The sequence below is a fragment of the Microtus ochrogaster genome, unplaced genomic scaffold (genome assembly GCF_000317375.1).
Source record: "Microtus ochrogaster isolate Prairie Vole_2 unplaced genomic scaffold, MicOch1.0 UNK7, whole genome shotgun sequence".
In the NCBI taxonomy this organism is placed as follows: domain Eukaryota; kingdom Metazoa; phylum Chordata; class Mammalia; order Rodentia; family Cricetidae; genus Microtus; species Microtus ochrogaster.
In genome coordinates, this window is record NW_004949105.1 from 3665331 (window position 1) to 3681993 (window position 16663).

The following is a 16663-nucleotide window of genomic DNA, read 5'->3' on the forward strand; positions in this document are numbered from 1 at the left end:
AGGACTCGGTGACAGCTTTATATTTTCGGCGCAGCTAGTTTGAAATCCGCACTGGGACTCCGGTAAGCTTGGGGGCTGGCTTCTTAGGTTATCTCTTACAAAACAGGAAGGTACGTAACTAGCTACAGATGATGGACATTTTGGGGACTCACCAGGCTGAGAGCCATCACAAGGACTAGGAGCCAGGGTGGGTGAAAGCCTCCCGAAACACCTGGTACACAGCCAAGGTCCACCTCTCAGGTCTTTCTCCTTCCCCAGTGACCCCTTCATCTTCCCCAGCTACCTACCGCTCGGGCTGACTCTGGGTTGGAGGCTGAAGAAGTAAGCACACACGTTCAAGTGCATCAGCTACTTTTAGTTCATTTTCAGGACGTGAGAGTCAGCTGCTGCTCATTGTCATGGAAACGAATCCCAAATTTGGCAGAGGCACTCCTGCCCTCATCACCATTACAGCATCATGAGCAGACTCAGGGTGGGGAAGACATGCTGCCTGTGAAGCGTTCCGTCCACATGAAACATGGTACATTGACTCAAATCTCAGGCGTGTTTGCCCCCTATTAGCTTGAGTCTTACAAGTATAGCTGATAAACGTAGTAAGTTCTTTATCTTGTGTCTTAAGCTGTGCCTATCAGTTCACCGTAAGAACTTAACTTTCCCTGTGTTGGGGAGCACTGGGTGGAGCCTGTCAGCCCTGGAGGGATCACAGGCTATACTGACATGGGCTGGGCCACCCGCTCAGTCACAGGGGCCCAAGAGAACATGTTTTTCCTATGTGTCCTGATGGTGATGCTCACATGCACATATCATATGGTGTCCATGGGCTGAAGCTGGATATTTTTAACTGGAAATTCAGTAAAGGGGGCGACAGAAGCTGAAACCAGGTTGAAGGGTTAGGTAGGAGAAGCGTGAACATGGAGAATTTTAAGTGGAAGAAGCTTAAAGGGGGTTAGCAAACTCAGGTCTACGTCCGGTGTTGGAGACAAGAGGCTGATATCTCAACCCATGCTCCTCCCGGGGAGTTCCCCCCACTCATTGACTTGGTCTTGGCATCCCCTGGAAGATGGGCTTCTGAGCATGCTTGTGGGGGACTATCTTGACTGTGTTGAGGTGGGAAGACCCATCCACCCCTGGGAGGCACCACCCACCCACCCTGTTTGGATCCTGGACTGCATAAATGGTTCTCCTGTCCTGCTTGTGGACACCATGTGACCAGCTGCTCAAAGCCCCTGGTACCTCATCTCCTCTGCAGTGATGAGCTGCCCCTTGGAGCTGTGAACCAGAATAAACTTTCCCCTTGAAGCTGCTTTGTCAGTGAGTTCCAACACAGCACTAGGGAAAGAAACTATGACACACTCACCCTTCAAGTTCTCATGCTCTATGGGTCTCTCTCAGGCATGTCTTTCTACATTGACATGCATGTACAGTTAGGACACTGGTCAGTAGCATGATGGAGGATCCCGGGGATGCAGACAGCCAGAGTTCGGGACCCAGAACAGCGCCTATGCTTGCTGTCTGATCCCCTCCCTCTCAGTACTTCTCTGTGTTCCGTTTCTCATACCACGGGCTTAGTGAGGACCTACATTCTGAGATCTGGTGTTTCTCCTCGGTGCCTGATGGTCACGGGCAGACACATTTGTCTGTCCTGAGTCTTAGGCTGACATTCTCCACGCTGGCTCTCTCCTTCTCCATCCTGGCTGCCCATGACAGTCTGTCTCAGTGAAGTACTGGGAATCAAGTCACTGCACACAACTGCCTATGGCTACAGTGATCAACATTGGAGCACATTCTTAGGTGGGGTTTTCCATGATCCGCCTCTTCACCACCATGCAGAGTTCTTAGTCTATTCTTTAACTGGGCCACAAGCTAAGGTCATGAAAATGTCTTCTTCAAGCTCCTCTTCTCTCTTTAGTTCAGAGTTTGAACACATCTCCCCTCTCTGTCGTGACCATCTCTACTTCAAATCCCTCACTAGAAAACTGTAGACCCCACCATTTCACCAGCTCCAAAGCAACTTGGTCCCCATCCTTTCCCCACACCAATGGGACATCTTTGCCCCCAAGGCCAGGAAACTCTGGCTCCTCTCTATCTGATGTCACATCCAAACCAGATTTCATCCTGACTTTCCCACCCCTTCCCTTTCTCCCTGTCTCTCACTATCACCCCCTCCACAAACACACACCAACAGCTGAGATAGAAGATTTTCTTTTCCTTTCTTATTCTTTCTAGTCCACGGCAGCTGGTCTGCCAACAGTTTCTCAGTACTTGGATCATGCTGGCAGACAGATTAAAGGATAATATTACTTTAAAAGTCTGTCGAGCCAGGTGGTGGTGGTGCGCACCTTTAATCCCAGCACTAGAGAGGCAGAGGCAAGCGGATATCCATGATAACCTGGTCTACAAGAGCTAGTTCCAGGACAGGCCTCCAAGCTTCAGAGAAAACCCTGTCTCGAAAAACAAACAAACAAACAAAAACAAAAAACAAAAAAAGAAAAAGTCTGTCTGTCAAAGAATCAGGGACAGGGTGGGGTGATTCACAAAACCAGTTCTGAGAAAGATAGAACGGACCAGAGCACGGCTGATCATGAAGGTGTGTGATGTCAGTTAGAGACAGACATCTCAGAGGAAACAAGATACAGCATGACATCATGAAATCTTAAGGTCACAGCAAGTCAATGCTCAGAACACATGGCTGCAACATGGATAAATCTGGAAGACAATGTGCTAAGCAAAATAAGCTAGTTCCAGAGGGTTCCCTGCTGAGTAGCTACACTGACACCAGATATCTAAACAATAGAAAATGGAGAAAAGGGGTGACCATGGACTGGGGAAAGGAGCTAGGGCTTCCGTATGGGATGATGAGAGCATTCTGAGGCTGAATGATGTGATGGTCTGATTGTGTGCACTGGAGCATGGAAATATTTCAAGTTATATGGCTCTATCATGTAACAACATTCCCTCCCAGAGGTCATGGGACTCTTAAGTCATGCTCTTAAGACTCAAGCAACAAACAACTAACAAGTCTCAGGAAGTTCCTGAAACTGAAACTACTCAGCAAGGTTATAGAAGTGGTGAGGCTTTTGGGGGAGAAGAGACTATTCAGCCTATCCCGCTGACTGCACATTGTGTAGGGATCTCCAGGAAGGCAGTGCTCCTGGGTCATTTCCCATGTTGGGGAAAACCTTTTAGGGCTGGAGTTGTCTTCCAGCTATTTGTGCTCCAGTAAGTAACTCAGATCAACTCATTTATTCTCCAAATTGGACTTTGGCTGAATTGAAATATATACCCTTGAGTATAGAGGTGACTTTTCATCTCAGGTGGGCATAACCCAGGAGTCAGTGGTTCTAGGTTTTTTACCTCACAATTCTGAAGAATAAATCATGGAGAAATGAGGTGTGGGTGAGACTGAAGGAAGAGCTTTTTCATTATTATTGAAAATTTAAGGAGATAGACTAAAGATTGGTGGTTGACTTCATGATCCCTCTGCCTCAGTCCCTGAGTGCTGGAGCTACAGACATATGCCACAATGACTGGCTTCATAACAGCTTTAAAAATTATATTTGGAAGGGTCGGAAAGATGGCTCAGTGGTTAAGAGCTCTGATTGCTCTTTCAAAGGATCTGGGTAAAATCGCTAGTACCCACATGGCAGCTCACAACTGTCTGTAATTCCAGGATACAACACCCTCCCACAGATACATATACACAACATATATATGTGCATATATGTACACATATATACATATGTACATACATAATACATACACACATACACACATACACACACACACACACACACACACACACACACACACACACACACATATATATATATACACATACACACACAGGCAAATGCCAAAAAATGTATTTGGAAAATGAATTAACTGAAAGGGAAAAAGGTGAAGTGTTGCCTTTAAAAGATGGATGTCTTCAGCAATGCTTATCCTGGGAGGAGAGTTGTTACAGTGTACACTGCCTTCACCTGACCTGTGATCACCTTCCAAATCATCTTTGATTCTTCTTGTGGAAATGCAGATTTGTTGGTGAACCAGGCCACCACCGTAGCCTAATTCTGAGGATCTGATTGTGTTCTAATAATATTGTAGAAGAGGTAGTTATGGACAGAAGGGTTCCCTTTCAGGTGGCCTGGGACTAAAGGTATGTAGAACATGGGATTTTGAGAGCTAAACCCCCATAGTCCTGACTTGTATAGTAGGAGCAGTTCTTCCCATGTTAGTTCCTAAAAGATCCTGGTCCAGGGCAACCTGACCTAGTTTCTAATAGGAAATTGTTGCTAAGGTAGGCTAAAGTGTATCATAGGATCACGACCTCAGCAGCCCCTGCTAGTTAGTTGTTAGTGTAGACTCTTTCATCCATTTGCCCAAGGGAGAAACCTAGTGCTTCTCCCTCTTCTGGGTCCAACCCCTCTCACTCTGTGGTGACCCTGGATCCTGCATTGAGACTAGGTGTCTATGAGAAATAAGATCTGTCCCAGGAGCAAATGGTACCCAGTCCTTCTGTCCATAGTGCTGGTGAGAAAACCAAGTCTTTGCCTGTGCTGGGCAGGTACCCTCCGTGGTGTTACTCTGCAACCTGTGGCCTTGGTGGCTCTGTTAGGAGGATGCAGCATAAGCCAACGAGGCCATTTTGTTGGAAGAGGAAGAAAGCCCACGTTAAATCAAGAGAAACGGTTGCAAGCTCCTTGCAGGAGAGCGCTGCCCATGGGTGCCTGGGCAGTGTCCCACCATGGGAGCCTCTGACTCCAGCACAGCTCCAGAGACTGCACCCTCTATAGAAAAGCCCAGAAGAGGCCCCACCTGGCTCACACAGCTGGCCTGGCTCAGGGTGCTCACGGCCCGCATGTAGCTCTGGTTCCTGGACCGGAACTTTGGGGAGTTGTAGTTGACTGATGGGTCCAGACTGTGACCAACAGGCACCTCGCTGGCAGCTTGCAGGTAGCTCTGGCTACAAAGACAGAGAAGAGAGAAACATGGTCCGTGAGCATCCGGGGAAAGGTGGGAGGGGATGGCTGCCAGCAAACACCTCACGTTCATACTGTGGCCGGTGACACTTAAAGCTGAACAGCTTCGGATGGATGACATTGCTCTATGCAAATGTTAAGGGCTTTTTGCATCTACACATGTGACTTCCATCAAAAGTTACTGGGCAGGTAATTTAGCAAATTGCTTTGAGGCCTGTGTTTTTATGGCTAGGCTGTGAGGTTAAGATCATCATCCATTAAAGAGGAAACAAAACAGCAACCAAACAGAAATGGAAGCCCGCATAACTCAGCAGAATAGCAAGCTCAAGTGTCTAGATTTCAGCCAGACCCCTCCAGAGCCTCATAAAAACCTTGCTAGCTTCTTGGCAACTTTACATACATAGAAAAAAAATAAAGGCGGCATTTAAGGTTTTTTTTTGTTTTGTTTTGTTTTGTTTTTTAAAGATATGTCTTTACTTTTGTTTCTGTGTGTGCGTGTGTACCAGTGCGGGGCTAAGAATGCGTGACTGAACTTGCCCAGAGAGGTCAGAGGAGAGTCTCGAATTCTCGGGAGCTGTTCTTCCATGCGATTGTGAACCACTCAACATGGTTTCTAGGGACTGAACTCTGCAAGAACAACACGGCTCTTAACTAAATGCTGAGCCATCTGTCCAGCCCCTTACTTAGCTCTATGGGGAGAAGATTGTACAATACTCGCCTAGAGGGGCAGCAGGGAGTTCAGACCAACGTGTTCTCACAATGGTCATTTTCTCTCAAGCTTCTTCAAAAGCCACGTTCCCCACTTTTCCAAATTGCTATTTTGTCAAACATGAAAGCATGGGAAAACACCCAGGATGTTCAGCAGCTGGGTCTGCTTAGCTTAAGTTTGGGGGGGAGGGATTTGGTACCTTTTTCTTTCAAATTCTATTGTCCAGTTTTCCACTGTGCCATACAAATTCATGGAGTGGTGTGGGAAGACATTATCAATCACTTTTCCCTGATTTCGAGCCAGATGGGAAGACATTACCAATCACTTCCCCCTGATTTCGAGCCTGATGGAGCATTAGGTTTGCTGGTACAGCTCATAAGTAGAAACTACTCAGAAATACCAAACAGATTTGGATCCCATCCCTGGGCAATAAAGTAAATACCTCCCGTTTGCAGTGATTCTTTCTAGAACTTGTTTTATTATTTATTTATTCATAAGTGGGGCACCAGGCGCTCATGGGAAGACAGAAGGGGCTGCCCAGCCTAAAAACCTGAGTTTGATTGCCAGAGCCATGTGCTAGAAGGAGAGAAATTGTTCCTACAATTGTCCTCCGACCTCTGCAAGTACCATGTGTCCTCTCCCACAAGTAAAGACAACTTGAAAATGGGACATCAGAGAAAACATAGGACTTTATAAAGTCAACTTGGCGATGTTTACTAATTGTAGACTTAATTCTGTTAAAAGTAACTTTTACTTTCAAAGAAAGTGCCTTACACACCCGGTTCCAAGGCCCACCTTCTTCACACCGCTTACTTTCTGTGTCTCTTTGGGATCTCTCACCCCTTACTTGTATGTCTACCAAATGCTCCCAGTGTCTCTTCTGTTAAATTTCCCTGCTCATTAACATCACTGCCCATACCATCCAACACTGCCCTCACCCATCCACACCATCCACACCATCCACCCCAAGTTGTTTCTGAATCTGAGAAGCCTAAGAAGAACCAGTGTCCTCTGGACCTTGGTACCTGCTGCTCCTAGTCAATGTCTGGTGCCCCAGATAAGAGTCAGCCTCACAACACAGCCAGAACCCTTCTGGTGGCCTATGCTAGAACCAAGAATACAGTTAAGCATGCAGGATGCTGCAATCCTGTGTTTCAAATAAAAGTTCTAACTTTTTTCCAAAGTTGGGTGAGCACCTGAAGAAAAGTAGCCATAGTAAAACACTTAAACTTAATAAACAAAATAAGACACCTAATAAACAGTAGTTACCATTTGCTCCTGGCGATCACAGCCATGTCTCCATGGCATTTAATTGAGCTATTAATGGAGGCCTAGGGACAGTACTGCAGAAGACTGTGTGTTCATGGAGAGTAAACAGCAATACTAGGTCCTGAGCCTCTTCAGGCCGGATGCAAAAGTTCACCTTTTAACTCCATGATCAACGCTGCCGAATAAGAGCCAGAGTGTCCCTCCTATCTTGTTACCACATCTAACCCTCCCTTGGCACTGGCAGGGAATTGGTCCCAGGACCCCAGGATCCCCCAATCCAAGGATGCTCATACACATTTCCTTCTGTATTCTCTAATTGTGTCCCATGATTTACATGCCCGACATCACATAAATGCATCTGCTTATAACTTACATCTTTCTATACATTTTAACCATCATCAAATGACTAACATGCCTAACACATCATAAATCCGAGGCATCATTCAGAAAAGTCTCTGTGTTCAGCACAGAGACAGCCACATAGGTAACCACTCATGCTGGAGTGTCAAGGGGCCATAACAGGATATGTCTGCTGGTCAATTCACTCTTCCGATTTCAGCATAGCCCTTCCCTCATGATAACATTTAATTTTGCTTTTTGAACTTTCTGGAATTTTATTTTTTAATATTTCTGCCTGTGGTTGGTTGAATCCATGAATTGGAACCCAGGTACAGAATGCTGATTGTATTGTTTAAAACAGTGATAAACCTCCTTTAATCTCCCTAGGATTAACAGCGATTCTGAAAGTATTATAATGGTTTACCTTTATATAATATTGTGCCTCAGCTGCCACCATCTGGGAGCTGGGTACAGTGGCTCATGGTCAGCACCCTGGATGCTGAGGCTGGCAGGTAAGTTTGGGGGCAGCCTGGGTAAGAGCCTGTTTCATAAAACTAAAGCCAACAAAAATCCCAAACAAATAAATAGACGAGAATCACACACCTGGGGACTGAATACCAAGAGCTGACTGTGGGAGGCACCGTGATGGTCTAGCATGCACAGGTGAGGGTCCTTTACACATCATGGGGGTGGCAAGTCTCAAGCTCTCGCTGGCAAGGCCTTGCCATTGCTCATCCATGAGAGACTGTCCTTGACCCCTGCTAACACTTCCAAAGTGGACTTTCTCCCCCTTGGCTTATTCAAAGTGGGAATTTCAACTTCGTCATCTCCGTTGACAGAGTCTTGATAAACAGCTTCCTACATAGACGGGTGGTAGCTCTGAAAACTACAGAAGGGAAACATTTTCTGGAATAATGTGTGATATTTTCGTTCTACTTTCTGCCTCTCAGATGTTGCCCACATGAGATCATTATCTATGCGGAAGGGAGACAGGAACCCCAGCAAATCCCAAAGAAGGGAAAAACACACAAATTAACATCACCAACAATGAAAACTAAATTAACAGGAGATAGCAATCAATAGGCATTAATTTCCCTAATATAAACAGACTCAACTCACCTATAAAAAGACACAGGCTAACAGATTGGATATGAAAACAGAATCCATCCTTCTGCTGCATACAAGAAACATACCTCAACCTCAAAGACAGACATCGCCTCAGAGTAAAGGGTTGGGAAAAAAATTCCAGTCAAATGGACCTAAGAATCAAACTGATGTAGCTATCCTAATATCTAACAAATAGACTTCAAACTAAGATCAATCAAAAGAGACAAAGAAGGACATTTCATATTAGTGACAGGAAAAATCCATCAAGAGGAAATCTCAATACTGAACATCTATGTCCCAAATACAAGGGCACCCTCATATGTAAAAGAAACACTTCTAAAGCTTAAATCATATATTAAACCCCACACACTAATAGTGGGAGACTTCAACACTCCACTCTCACCACTGGACAGGTCAGTCAGATAAAAAATTAACAGAGAAATAAGGGAACTAACAGATGTTATGACTCAAATGGATTTAACAGGCATCTATAGACTATTCCATCCAAACACAAAAGAATAGACCTTCTCAGCACATCATGGAACCTTCTCAAAAACTGACCGCATACTCAGTAACAAAACAAACCTCAACAGATGCAAAAAAAAAATTGGAATAACCCCATGTATTCTATCAGATCACTGTGGCTTAAAACTAGAATTCAACAGCAACACTAATTCCAGAAAGCCCATAATTATTTCTTTAATAATTTTTATTGAGCTCTACATTTTTCTCTTCTCCCCTTCCTGCCTCTCCCCTCCTCCCTTCAACCCTCCCCCAAGGTCCCCATGCTTCCAATTTCCTCAGGAGATGTTGCAGAAAGACAATTATTATATGTACTCACTCATAAGTGGTTTTTAAACATAACGCAAAGAAAACCAGCCTGTAGATAAATCACAATCCCTGAGAACATAGACAACAATGAGGAAGAGAGACAGTCATACATGGGTCTCATCTACATGGGAAGTAGTAAAAGACAAGATCTCCTGAGTAAATTGGGAGCAAGAGGACCATGGGATATGGTTGAAAGGGAGGGAGAGGCAGGGAGGGGAGCATAGAAAAATGTATAGCTCAATAAAATCAATAAAAAACCCACTTAGGATGACATAAAAAAAATCTCCAAGACATAATATACCTAATATGAAGTTCCCAAGAGAATTCTATATAATCACAAATAACTGAAAAGGATATGATATTAAATTATCTCATCAATGTAGGTCTAGAATGTTGAAGAAAGTGGTTTACTTTTCACGTGCAAACATGTTTGTGTCAGTTGAAATCGAACACTTGCTGTTCCATCATTTTCTAATTGGCTTCAGTGTTCAGACTTTACACATCACTGCTGACCTGTCCTCTAACGGAATTGTGTTAAATCTCATGATGTGCTTACTTCGATATTTGATGAAAGGAACAAGATTAGAGTTACTACAGAAACCTTGTCCTTATCACCAAACAGTTCAACACAAGCTGTGTGTGATTTAAGACTCTAGAAATCCTCTAGAATAAGTTGTACCATAGTGGCACAGCAGAAAAATAAAATCTTCAGGCTGTCTGCTTAAGAAAACAACAATTTCTTGAGGAAAACTAATCATTAGTGAAAGGAATTTCCAGGAACTATGGTCAAAAGTGCTTCAGGACACAGGGTAACAAGAAAGCATCTGTAAAAGCCAAGAGAAAAGTGAAAAAAAAATAAAAGAATTATTGGAGCATAAAACTGGAATGATCAGGTAAAGCAAATACACTTTAAAGAAATGCTATAGAAAATCTTGAAGTTAAAAAAGAAAATCTTAAAGTTACACAGGACACTGAAATCATAAAGAATAAACAACAGAATAAAGGCATATAACTTCTGAAAATAAGTCACTGTTTGTTTCTTTCAAAGACTTACTAAGTATGGAAGTACGATGCATGCCTGCGCTTCCTTCCAGTACTAAAGGGCTCAGAGCAGAAGATCATGAGTTCAAGATCAGCCTGACCTCCCCATTTCCTCCTTCCCATAGCCCTTAGCCACACTGAATCTAATGAATCTGTAGATTTGCCAATACATGATGTTTCATATAAACAGACTCATAAACACTTATGCATGGCTTCCTTATTGCCAAATATTCCCCATTATATGTATAGTCCTTGTTCCTTCATTCATTCATTTTGTTAACAACCATCAGTTGTTTCTACACTTGGGTATTTATTTATGAAAAATGTTGCCATCAACATTGAACCTCATTTCAACTGTGTATACATCTAGGATTAGAACTGGTGTGTGATTCTAAATCTTGGCCACTTTTTGCTTTTATTTTATCCCATCTATTCTTCTTCATGTAAAGTGATCCGTCACTGCGTGTCTATCTTGCATTCATCTCCTGAGTAATAATTTGAGTAAATATCATTTGTTTATATTCTTTGGGAAAAAATGATGTTAAGCCTTGCTTTGACTGTCCTTGCTTCTGTGTGTCCATGTCATTAACCACCAAAAATGTGAGACAATGAGCTTTAGGCTCTGCTTCAGGCTGACTTTGGATGATCTGAATCCTGAGGCACATGTGTGTGGGCTTAGAAAGTTCCTGTCTCAAGGATCCGCATCACACTCACGCTAACCATTATCTATTCACAATAGTCAAGTCTCAGATTAGCCTAGTTGGCTACATAGGTCTCTGCTGGCCACCAATTACGCATATGTTTATCTATCAATGATGGCGTATTATTCAGCCACAGTGAAGATTTATATCCTCCATCAGAACGGCTGGCACTGGAGGCCATTATGTTTAATGAAACCAAGCAGATGCAGAAAGGCAAATAACACATGCTCTCTACCATCCGTAGGAGATTAAGAACAAGTTGACTAGGCAGTAGGATAGCCAGCGCTGGAGCAGGCAGGATATTCAAGAGCAAGGTGGGTAGAGGAAGTTGGAAGGCTCAGTGTATGTGTGCGTATTGCTGAAATGCCACAGCAAACCCCAGCAAGTTAGACAGCTGATAATGTGCTGGCCAAAACAAGACAATTAGACAACCGTATCCTTTGAGAGCTTCAGCCATAAAATGGCTGCTTTATATCGTGCAGGAGACTATGGCTCCTGCCTTAGAGTTCTCAGTGTTTCTCAGATTTGTTTTGATTGGGTCCTTGCTTCCTCCTCCCTTCCTTCCCCCTCTCTCCCTCTTTCTTTTTTCCCTCCCTCCCTCCCTTTCTCCCTTTTCCCCTCCCTCCTTTATTCCCTCCCTCCCTTTTCTTTCTTCATAACAGACATGGTTGGTGGAGGACCTGGATTTTGTTATTTTCTTATGAATGCTGTTATTTACTCTGTCTGGTGTCTTGAGCTATTTTGGCTCATGTGATGTGGAATAGGTCTGTGGGAGGCTCCAAGTGCTGCCCAGAAGACACTCACCATAAATTTCCTGTGGGGTTCAACTGTGTCCTAAACTTGGTTTAGGGATACACATTTTTCTTTTCTTACATAGGTACTGTGGTCTTCTCCTGTATGGTTCCATCTTTATGTACATCTTTCTTATCACCATGGCAGCCCAAATCCCATCTTTTAATATACTAGCTCCATAGGACAGTGGTTTCTGCTCAAGTCCTTGCTACTTAAACCTGAGAAAGAAAACAGCAGGTCCTTCTGACTGTGGGGAGTGATGAGAGGAAAGGGCTTATCTCTTCTGAAATACAAGCATCTTCCACTCCTTGTTTACTTTTGTTTGGAACCAGTGTATGTGTGTGTATTCCAGAGTTTGTCTCCTGTAAGCAGGTTAGTTTGACACAAGTCACCTTTCCAGAGTCCAATCTACATTTTAAAGCCAAGTTGGCATTTGCTACTTGTTTGGGCAGCTTCGTGTCATTATTGCCTGGCCTGCTGGGTGCTGATTTTAGGGGAGTTTATGCCAATTTCTACCATAGACCGAGATGCTAAACGATTCCTTCTCCTCGTGGGGAAGTTTAGATGTGTGCCAAGGCTCCCGCAGGGAGTGCCCAGGCTCTTTGACAACCTGTCACCCAAAACAGAATCAAACCATTGATCAGAGTCAACACACACACACACACACACACACACACACACACACACACACACTCTATGGGTGGCTATGCCACCAGCTCTTGCCTTTCTGTCCCTGTCTGACTGAGGTCAGCAACATTCCCTGTGAGAACATACCCCCCACTGGCACACTGTGCACACTAAGCCAACTGCAAACTGACTTACTTCCCAGGTCCAAAGCCTTCCAACAGGGCTGTCTGTGGCAGTTCTTGGGAGTATGCCAAGTCCAGCACATCGTTCTCTCCTGCAGACTCAGTCTGTTTTCTTTCTGTTTAGCATCCTGGCAGAGCCCACATGTGCTCCTGGAGGACATGTGTAGTGACCAGCTGGTTTCCCAGACAACGTGCACTTGAGGAAGCAGGTAACAGCAGGCACTGTCTTGTCTTCTGAGGCCCCTTGGCTCTGCTAAAAGGCTCCCTTAGGTCCATTTCCACTAAAAACACAGTTGACTCCAAGACCTTTAGTCATGCCTCACAAAAACTGGTCTCTCCACTAAGGCCTGCTGAGGCTAACTTGAGTAGAAGGCAGAAATTTAATTCTGTGGCAGTCATTATTTCTGAGATGTTTTGTAAAAATTCGACTAGTGAGCAGCCTTCCCTATAATCTGTTTTTTCTAGGAAGGTACAAAATAGAGAAGGGTGGTATTATTAAGCTATGCACTTTCCTCCTTTGGGACTGGATGTGACCTTAGTGGAAGCTATATCTGGTCTGACTTTGTAGAAAAGAATGGCTTCATTGAGAGGTGACCACATGGCTGAGTCCCCAAGCACAGAATAGAGCTGAGATTTTGGCGGAACGACTGTGTAATTTCCCATTATGTTTTCACACACCTGCAGTGGATGATCACGGCTCCATGGTGAATTAATAACTTAATGGACAGAGAGAGGCCAGCAGGCTGTCCCCAGAGCTGAAGGCTACTGGCCTTAGCGCGCTGCTATTCCCTTCCCTGTGGCTACACACTCCATTTTCCCCTTAAATGGAAACGTCATGTCCTGGGTCAGGGGTTTGCAGATGGAGCAGCCTTGAAATGACTGGGGCATGAAAATCTTAAAGTTGCTAACTGAGCAGTTCATCCTGAATGGTACCCTGGAGCAAACAAGGTCACAGCCTGTGCCTACAGCAAGACATCTGGTGTGTGCCGTCTCTTGAGGCTGCCAGGCTACTGAATTCAGAGCTTTCTTAGGCTATTGCCTTAGCTGTGAGGAGGCCCTCAGTGAAGACAGAGAATCCTGATTCTCTGGATCTTTGAAGACCATCTGAAGGACTACACTGAGGTCTGCTGGAATGTGTCCTCCAAGTGAAGAACATTTTTATTACCTTCCCTCCAAAGGTGCAAGGAAGGGAACCTCTGGGTGAGGTCAGAGGATATGGGCAACCTTGAGAGTTGCAGATTCCAAAGAAGCCACAGTCACACTGGGCTTGTTGTCTTAGGGTGCAGTGTTCAGGCTCAGCAGACTGAAGTAAAGGTGACACTTTCCAGCAGTGGAGGTCACGGAACCCCCATTGCAGGATGATGAGCCAGCTCTGACTGACGGCAGAGGGGATGGCACTGTACCATCTGTCACAAGTACCAAGAAGGAACAGGAAAGCCACACCTCCCTGCAGCAGCACCGTGTTCAGGGAATTCTGATGTCACCCCAGACCCTCCACAGACACTGCCCACTTCCAGAGAGGGGACATGGCAGGGTATAGCACGCCCCCAAACTCCTTTTTAAAGAGACAAGACAGGTGTTTTACAGACCAGTTTATATGTGAAGAATACAGTCTACTTAGTCAGATGGTCAGGGAGCCTCTTAGGACCTGTTTAGATATCTAGATCTTAAAAAAATTTCATCTACAAATCATGACAAATGTGCAGAGTCTATTTTCTGGAGTTGGGAGGTGATTTTTTTTTATTCTGCATTTCCAAAAACCAATAATTCATTGAAGATTTTTTTCCCCTGATAGTAGAGCTACACTTTCTGGAGAATATGCAGATCTGGAAAGGTCCAGAGAACAACCACAGCACATGAAGAGAGGAGATGGCCATCGTCTTCCTCTCCTTGCTGTTCTATGCCTGGTGTGTACCTATCTTATCCTACTCTGTCTCAGGCACCTGTGGGGAAGGTGGGTACTGGGGTGTGGGTGAGGAGAGAGGAGTCTCCAGGGCCGTGAAGACAAGACTCGGAAGACACTGCACACAGAGGTGACTAGAGTTTAATAACTCTCACGGAATCTCATCAAATATTAAATGAGCAAATATTGAACCACAGCTTCCTGCCAGGGAACTCTTGATACAGAAGCTTCCTACCCCTCCCCAGACCCGCTCCTTGGGCAAATATCACGGAGATGGGAAATCTGTATGTCTCAGACTTAGGAGCTGTGATCCAGGCCCATCTGTATGTGGAACCCCAGGGAGCTGGGCAGCCTCTGCTTCCAGGCTAGTGTGTGGATGTGATGATGGGTTAGCACTGACACCAGTGTCTCATCTGAAGGCTGTCAGTCTCAAGCCCCATCTCAAAGTGTGGTGGATCAGATCAGATGCACAGTGAGATACAGTTCTCAGAGCTCAGAAAGGCTGAGGGATGGAGTCTTTCTGTGACCCCCAGTCTTTCCTCAAAACCACACTCATAACTGAGGGCAGGCACAGATAGCACTCAGTACACACTGGTGGCCAGAAGTCTCATGACATAAGCAGTTATGAACCACAGTGGACAGGGGGATGAGTTAACAGTATACTTGTCTGTGATCTACATAACTGGTTAGAGACTTGGGGCACCCGTTTCCTGCATGTAGTTTGATTCCTTTTAATTTAATTTGATCTACAGTGAGTGGCATTGAAAGCTGTTTACTTGGTCCCAACAAGTACCTGAGGCAGAGACACAGTCCTAATCATCACTTACTGCACTGTCCTCTGCATGCTTGAGACTCAGGGATACCCCAGTGTCTTCTGCAAATCTGAGAAGACTGTGTCTAATCTATCCCATTGCTTCCTCTTTATGACTGACACCTGTCTATCCCACTGTTCTCTGTAAAGCCAAGGCCCATGCCTTCTCATGGTCCTCTGCATGACTGCCATCCTCGGCTGCTTCATTGCTATTTGAGACCCACATCCTTTCCACTGTCTTCTAGAAGGCTGGGGTCCATGCCCACATTTCTGATGACTGCAAGACATCTTCAGGCCTGAGGCCCTTGTCCTACCTACTTAGGCGTCACCAACTGAGCCCAATCTCCCACACTCCCCACCGGAGGCCTTTGGACCCTCTATCTCTGGTTGAGCCCAATCTCCCACACTCCCCACCGGAGGTCTTTGGATCCTCTATCTCTGGTTGAGCCCAATCTCCCACACTCCCCACCGGAGGTCTTTGGATCCTCTATCTCTGGTTTTAGACTGAGATTCTGAGCCTTGGTGCTGTCACTGGTTCTGTGTTTCTTGCTTTCCTATCCAAGCCTTCAGGGAGGTTTTTTTTGGCTTCACAGGCACAGTATCCAGAATGTGAAACATCCCATTTCTCTGTCTGCAGTGCTGGTGAGGACTTTGCCACATGAGGAAGAGGGTCTGTGTGCCTGGGGACCCTACAGCTGGCCTCCCCGCCTCTCCCCTGGTGGTTTTTCCTAATATTTCGACCAGCAGAATTCTCATTACAACTGGAACAAGATGCTTACACCAATCTTCTCCGATCATTGGCTCCTTTACAACCTCCAATGAAGATGGTCAGGGGTGGGCAATAATATGACCAATGTACTCTGTTCTCCCGCCTCTGACCTGTGGTTTTATGACTAATGTCAACTACAGACTCCTTTGGGGTAACTGTTCTCACCATACTGGAGTCTTCCTCTCTTGAATGGAGAGAGATATTCCCAGCTTGGCTCACTGGTCACCATGGACTCTGACTCCCTTGAATGGAGAGAGATATTCCCAGCTTGGCTCACTGGTCACCATGGACTCTGACTCTCCTGAGTCAGGAGCATTTTCACCTTAGGTCACTGGCCACATTACCTCTGCCTCTCACGAAAAGTGATGTAGGTCCCCACCTTGGATCACTGGCCTTTCCTGACTCTGTTCCCCTGGATGATGAAGAGCATTCCTTCCTCAGAGTCCTGCCTTCTCCCTGGAATACTCACAGGCCCAGACCCCTGTGCCCAATGTTTCCTGTCTTGTGAGTTCCAACAAGACTACACTATCATGAACTTAGCCCTTCCACCACACACATGATTGATGAAGCTTGGAGTAGGGGTAGGTACTAGCAAAGAAGGAT

The 16663-nt window shown here is 45.2% G+C and overlaps 1 protein-coding gene across 3 annotated transcripts in view; it reads right to left on the reverse strand.

Annotated features, from left to right (window-relative positions):
- The window catches only part of Dlgap2 (DLG associated protein 2), a 685199-nt gene that overhangs the window by 52766 nt on the left and 615770 nt on the right, over positions 1–16663 (reverse strand). For all 3 annotated transcript variants that reach the window (XR_003378611.1, XM_005366239.3, XM_013353440.2), the window contains exon 8: positions 4816–4963. Coding sequence is in view for 2 of the 3 variants with exons in the window: in XM_005366239.3 (XP_005366296.2) it covers positions 4816–4963 (148 nt within the window). In the remaining variant the exon portion in view is untranslated. The remainder of the gene's footprint in view (positions 1–4815; positions 4964–16663) is intronic.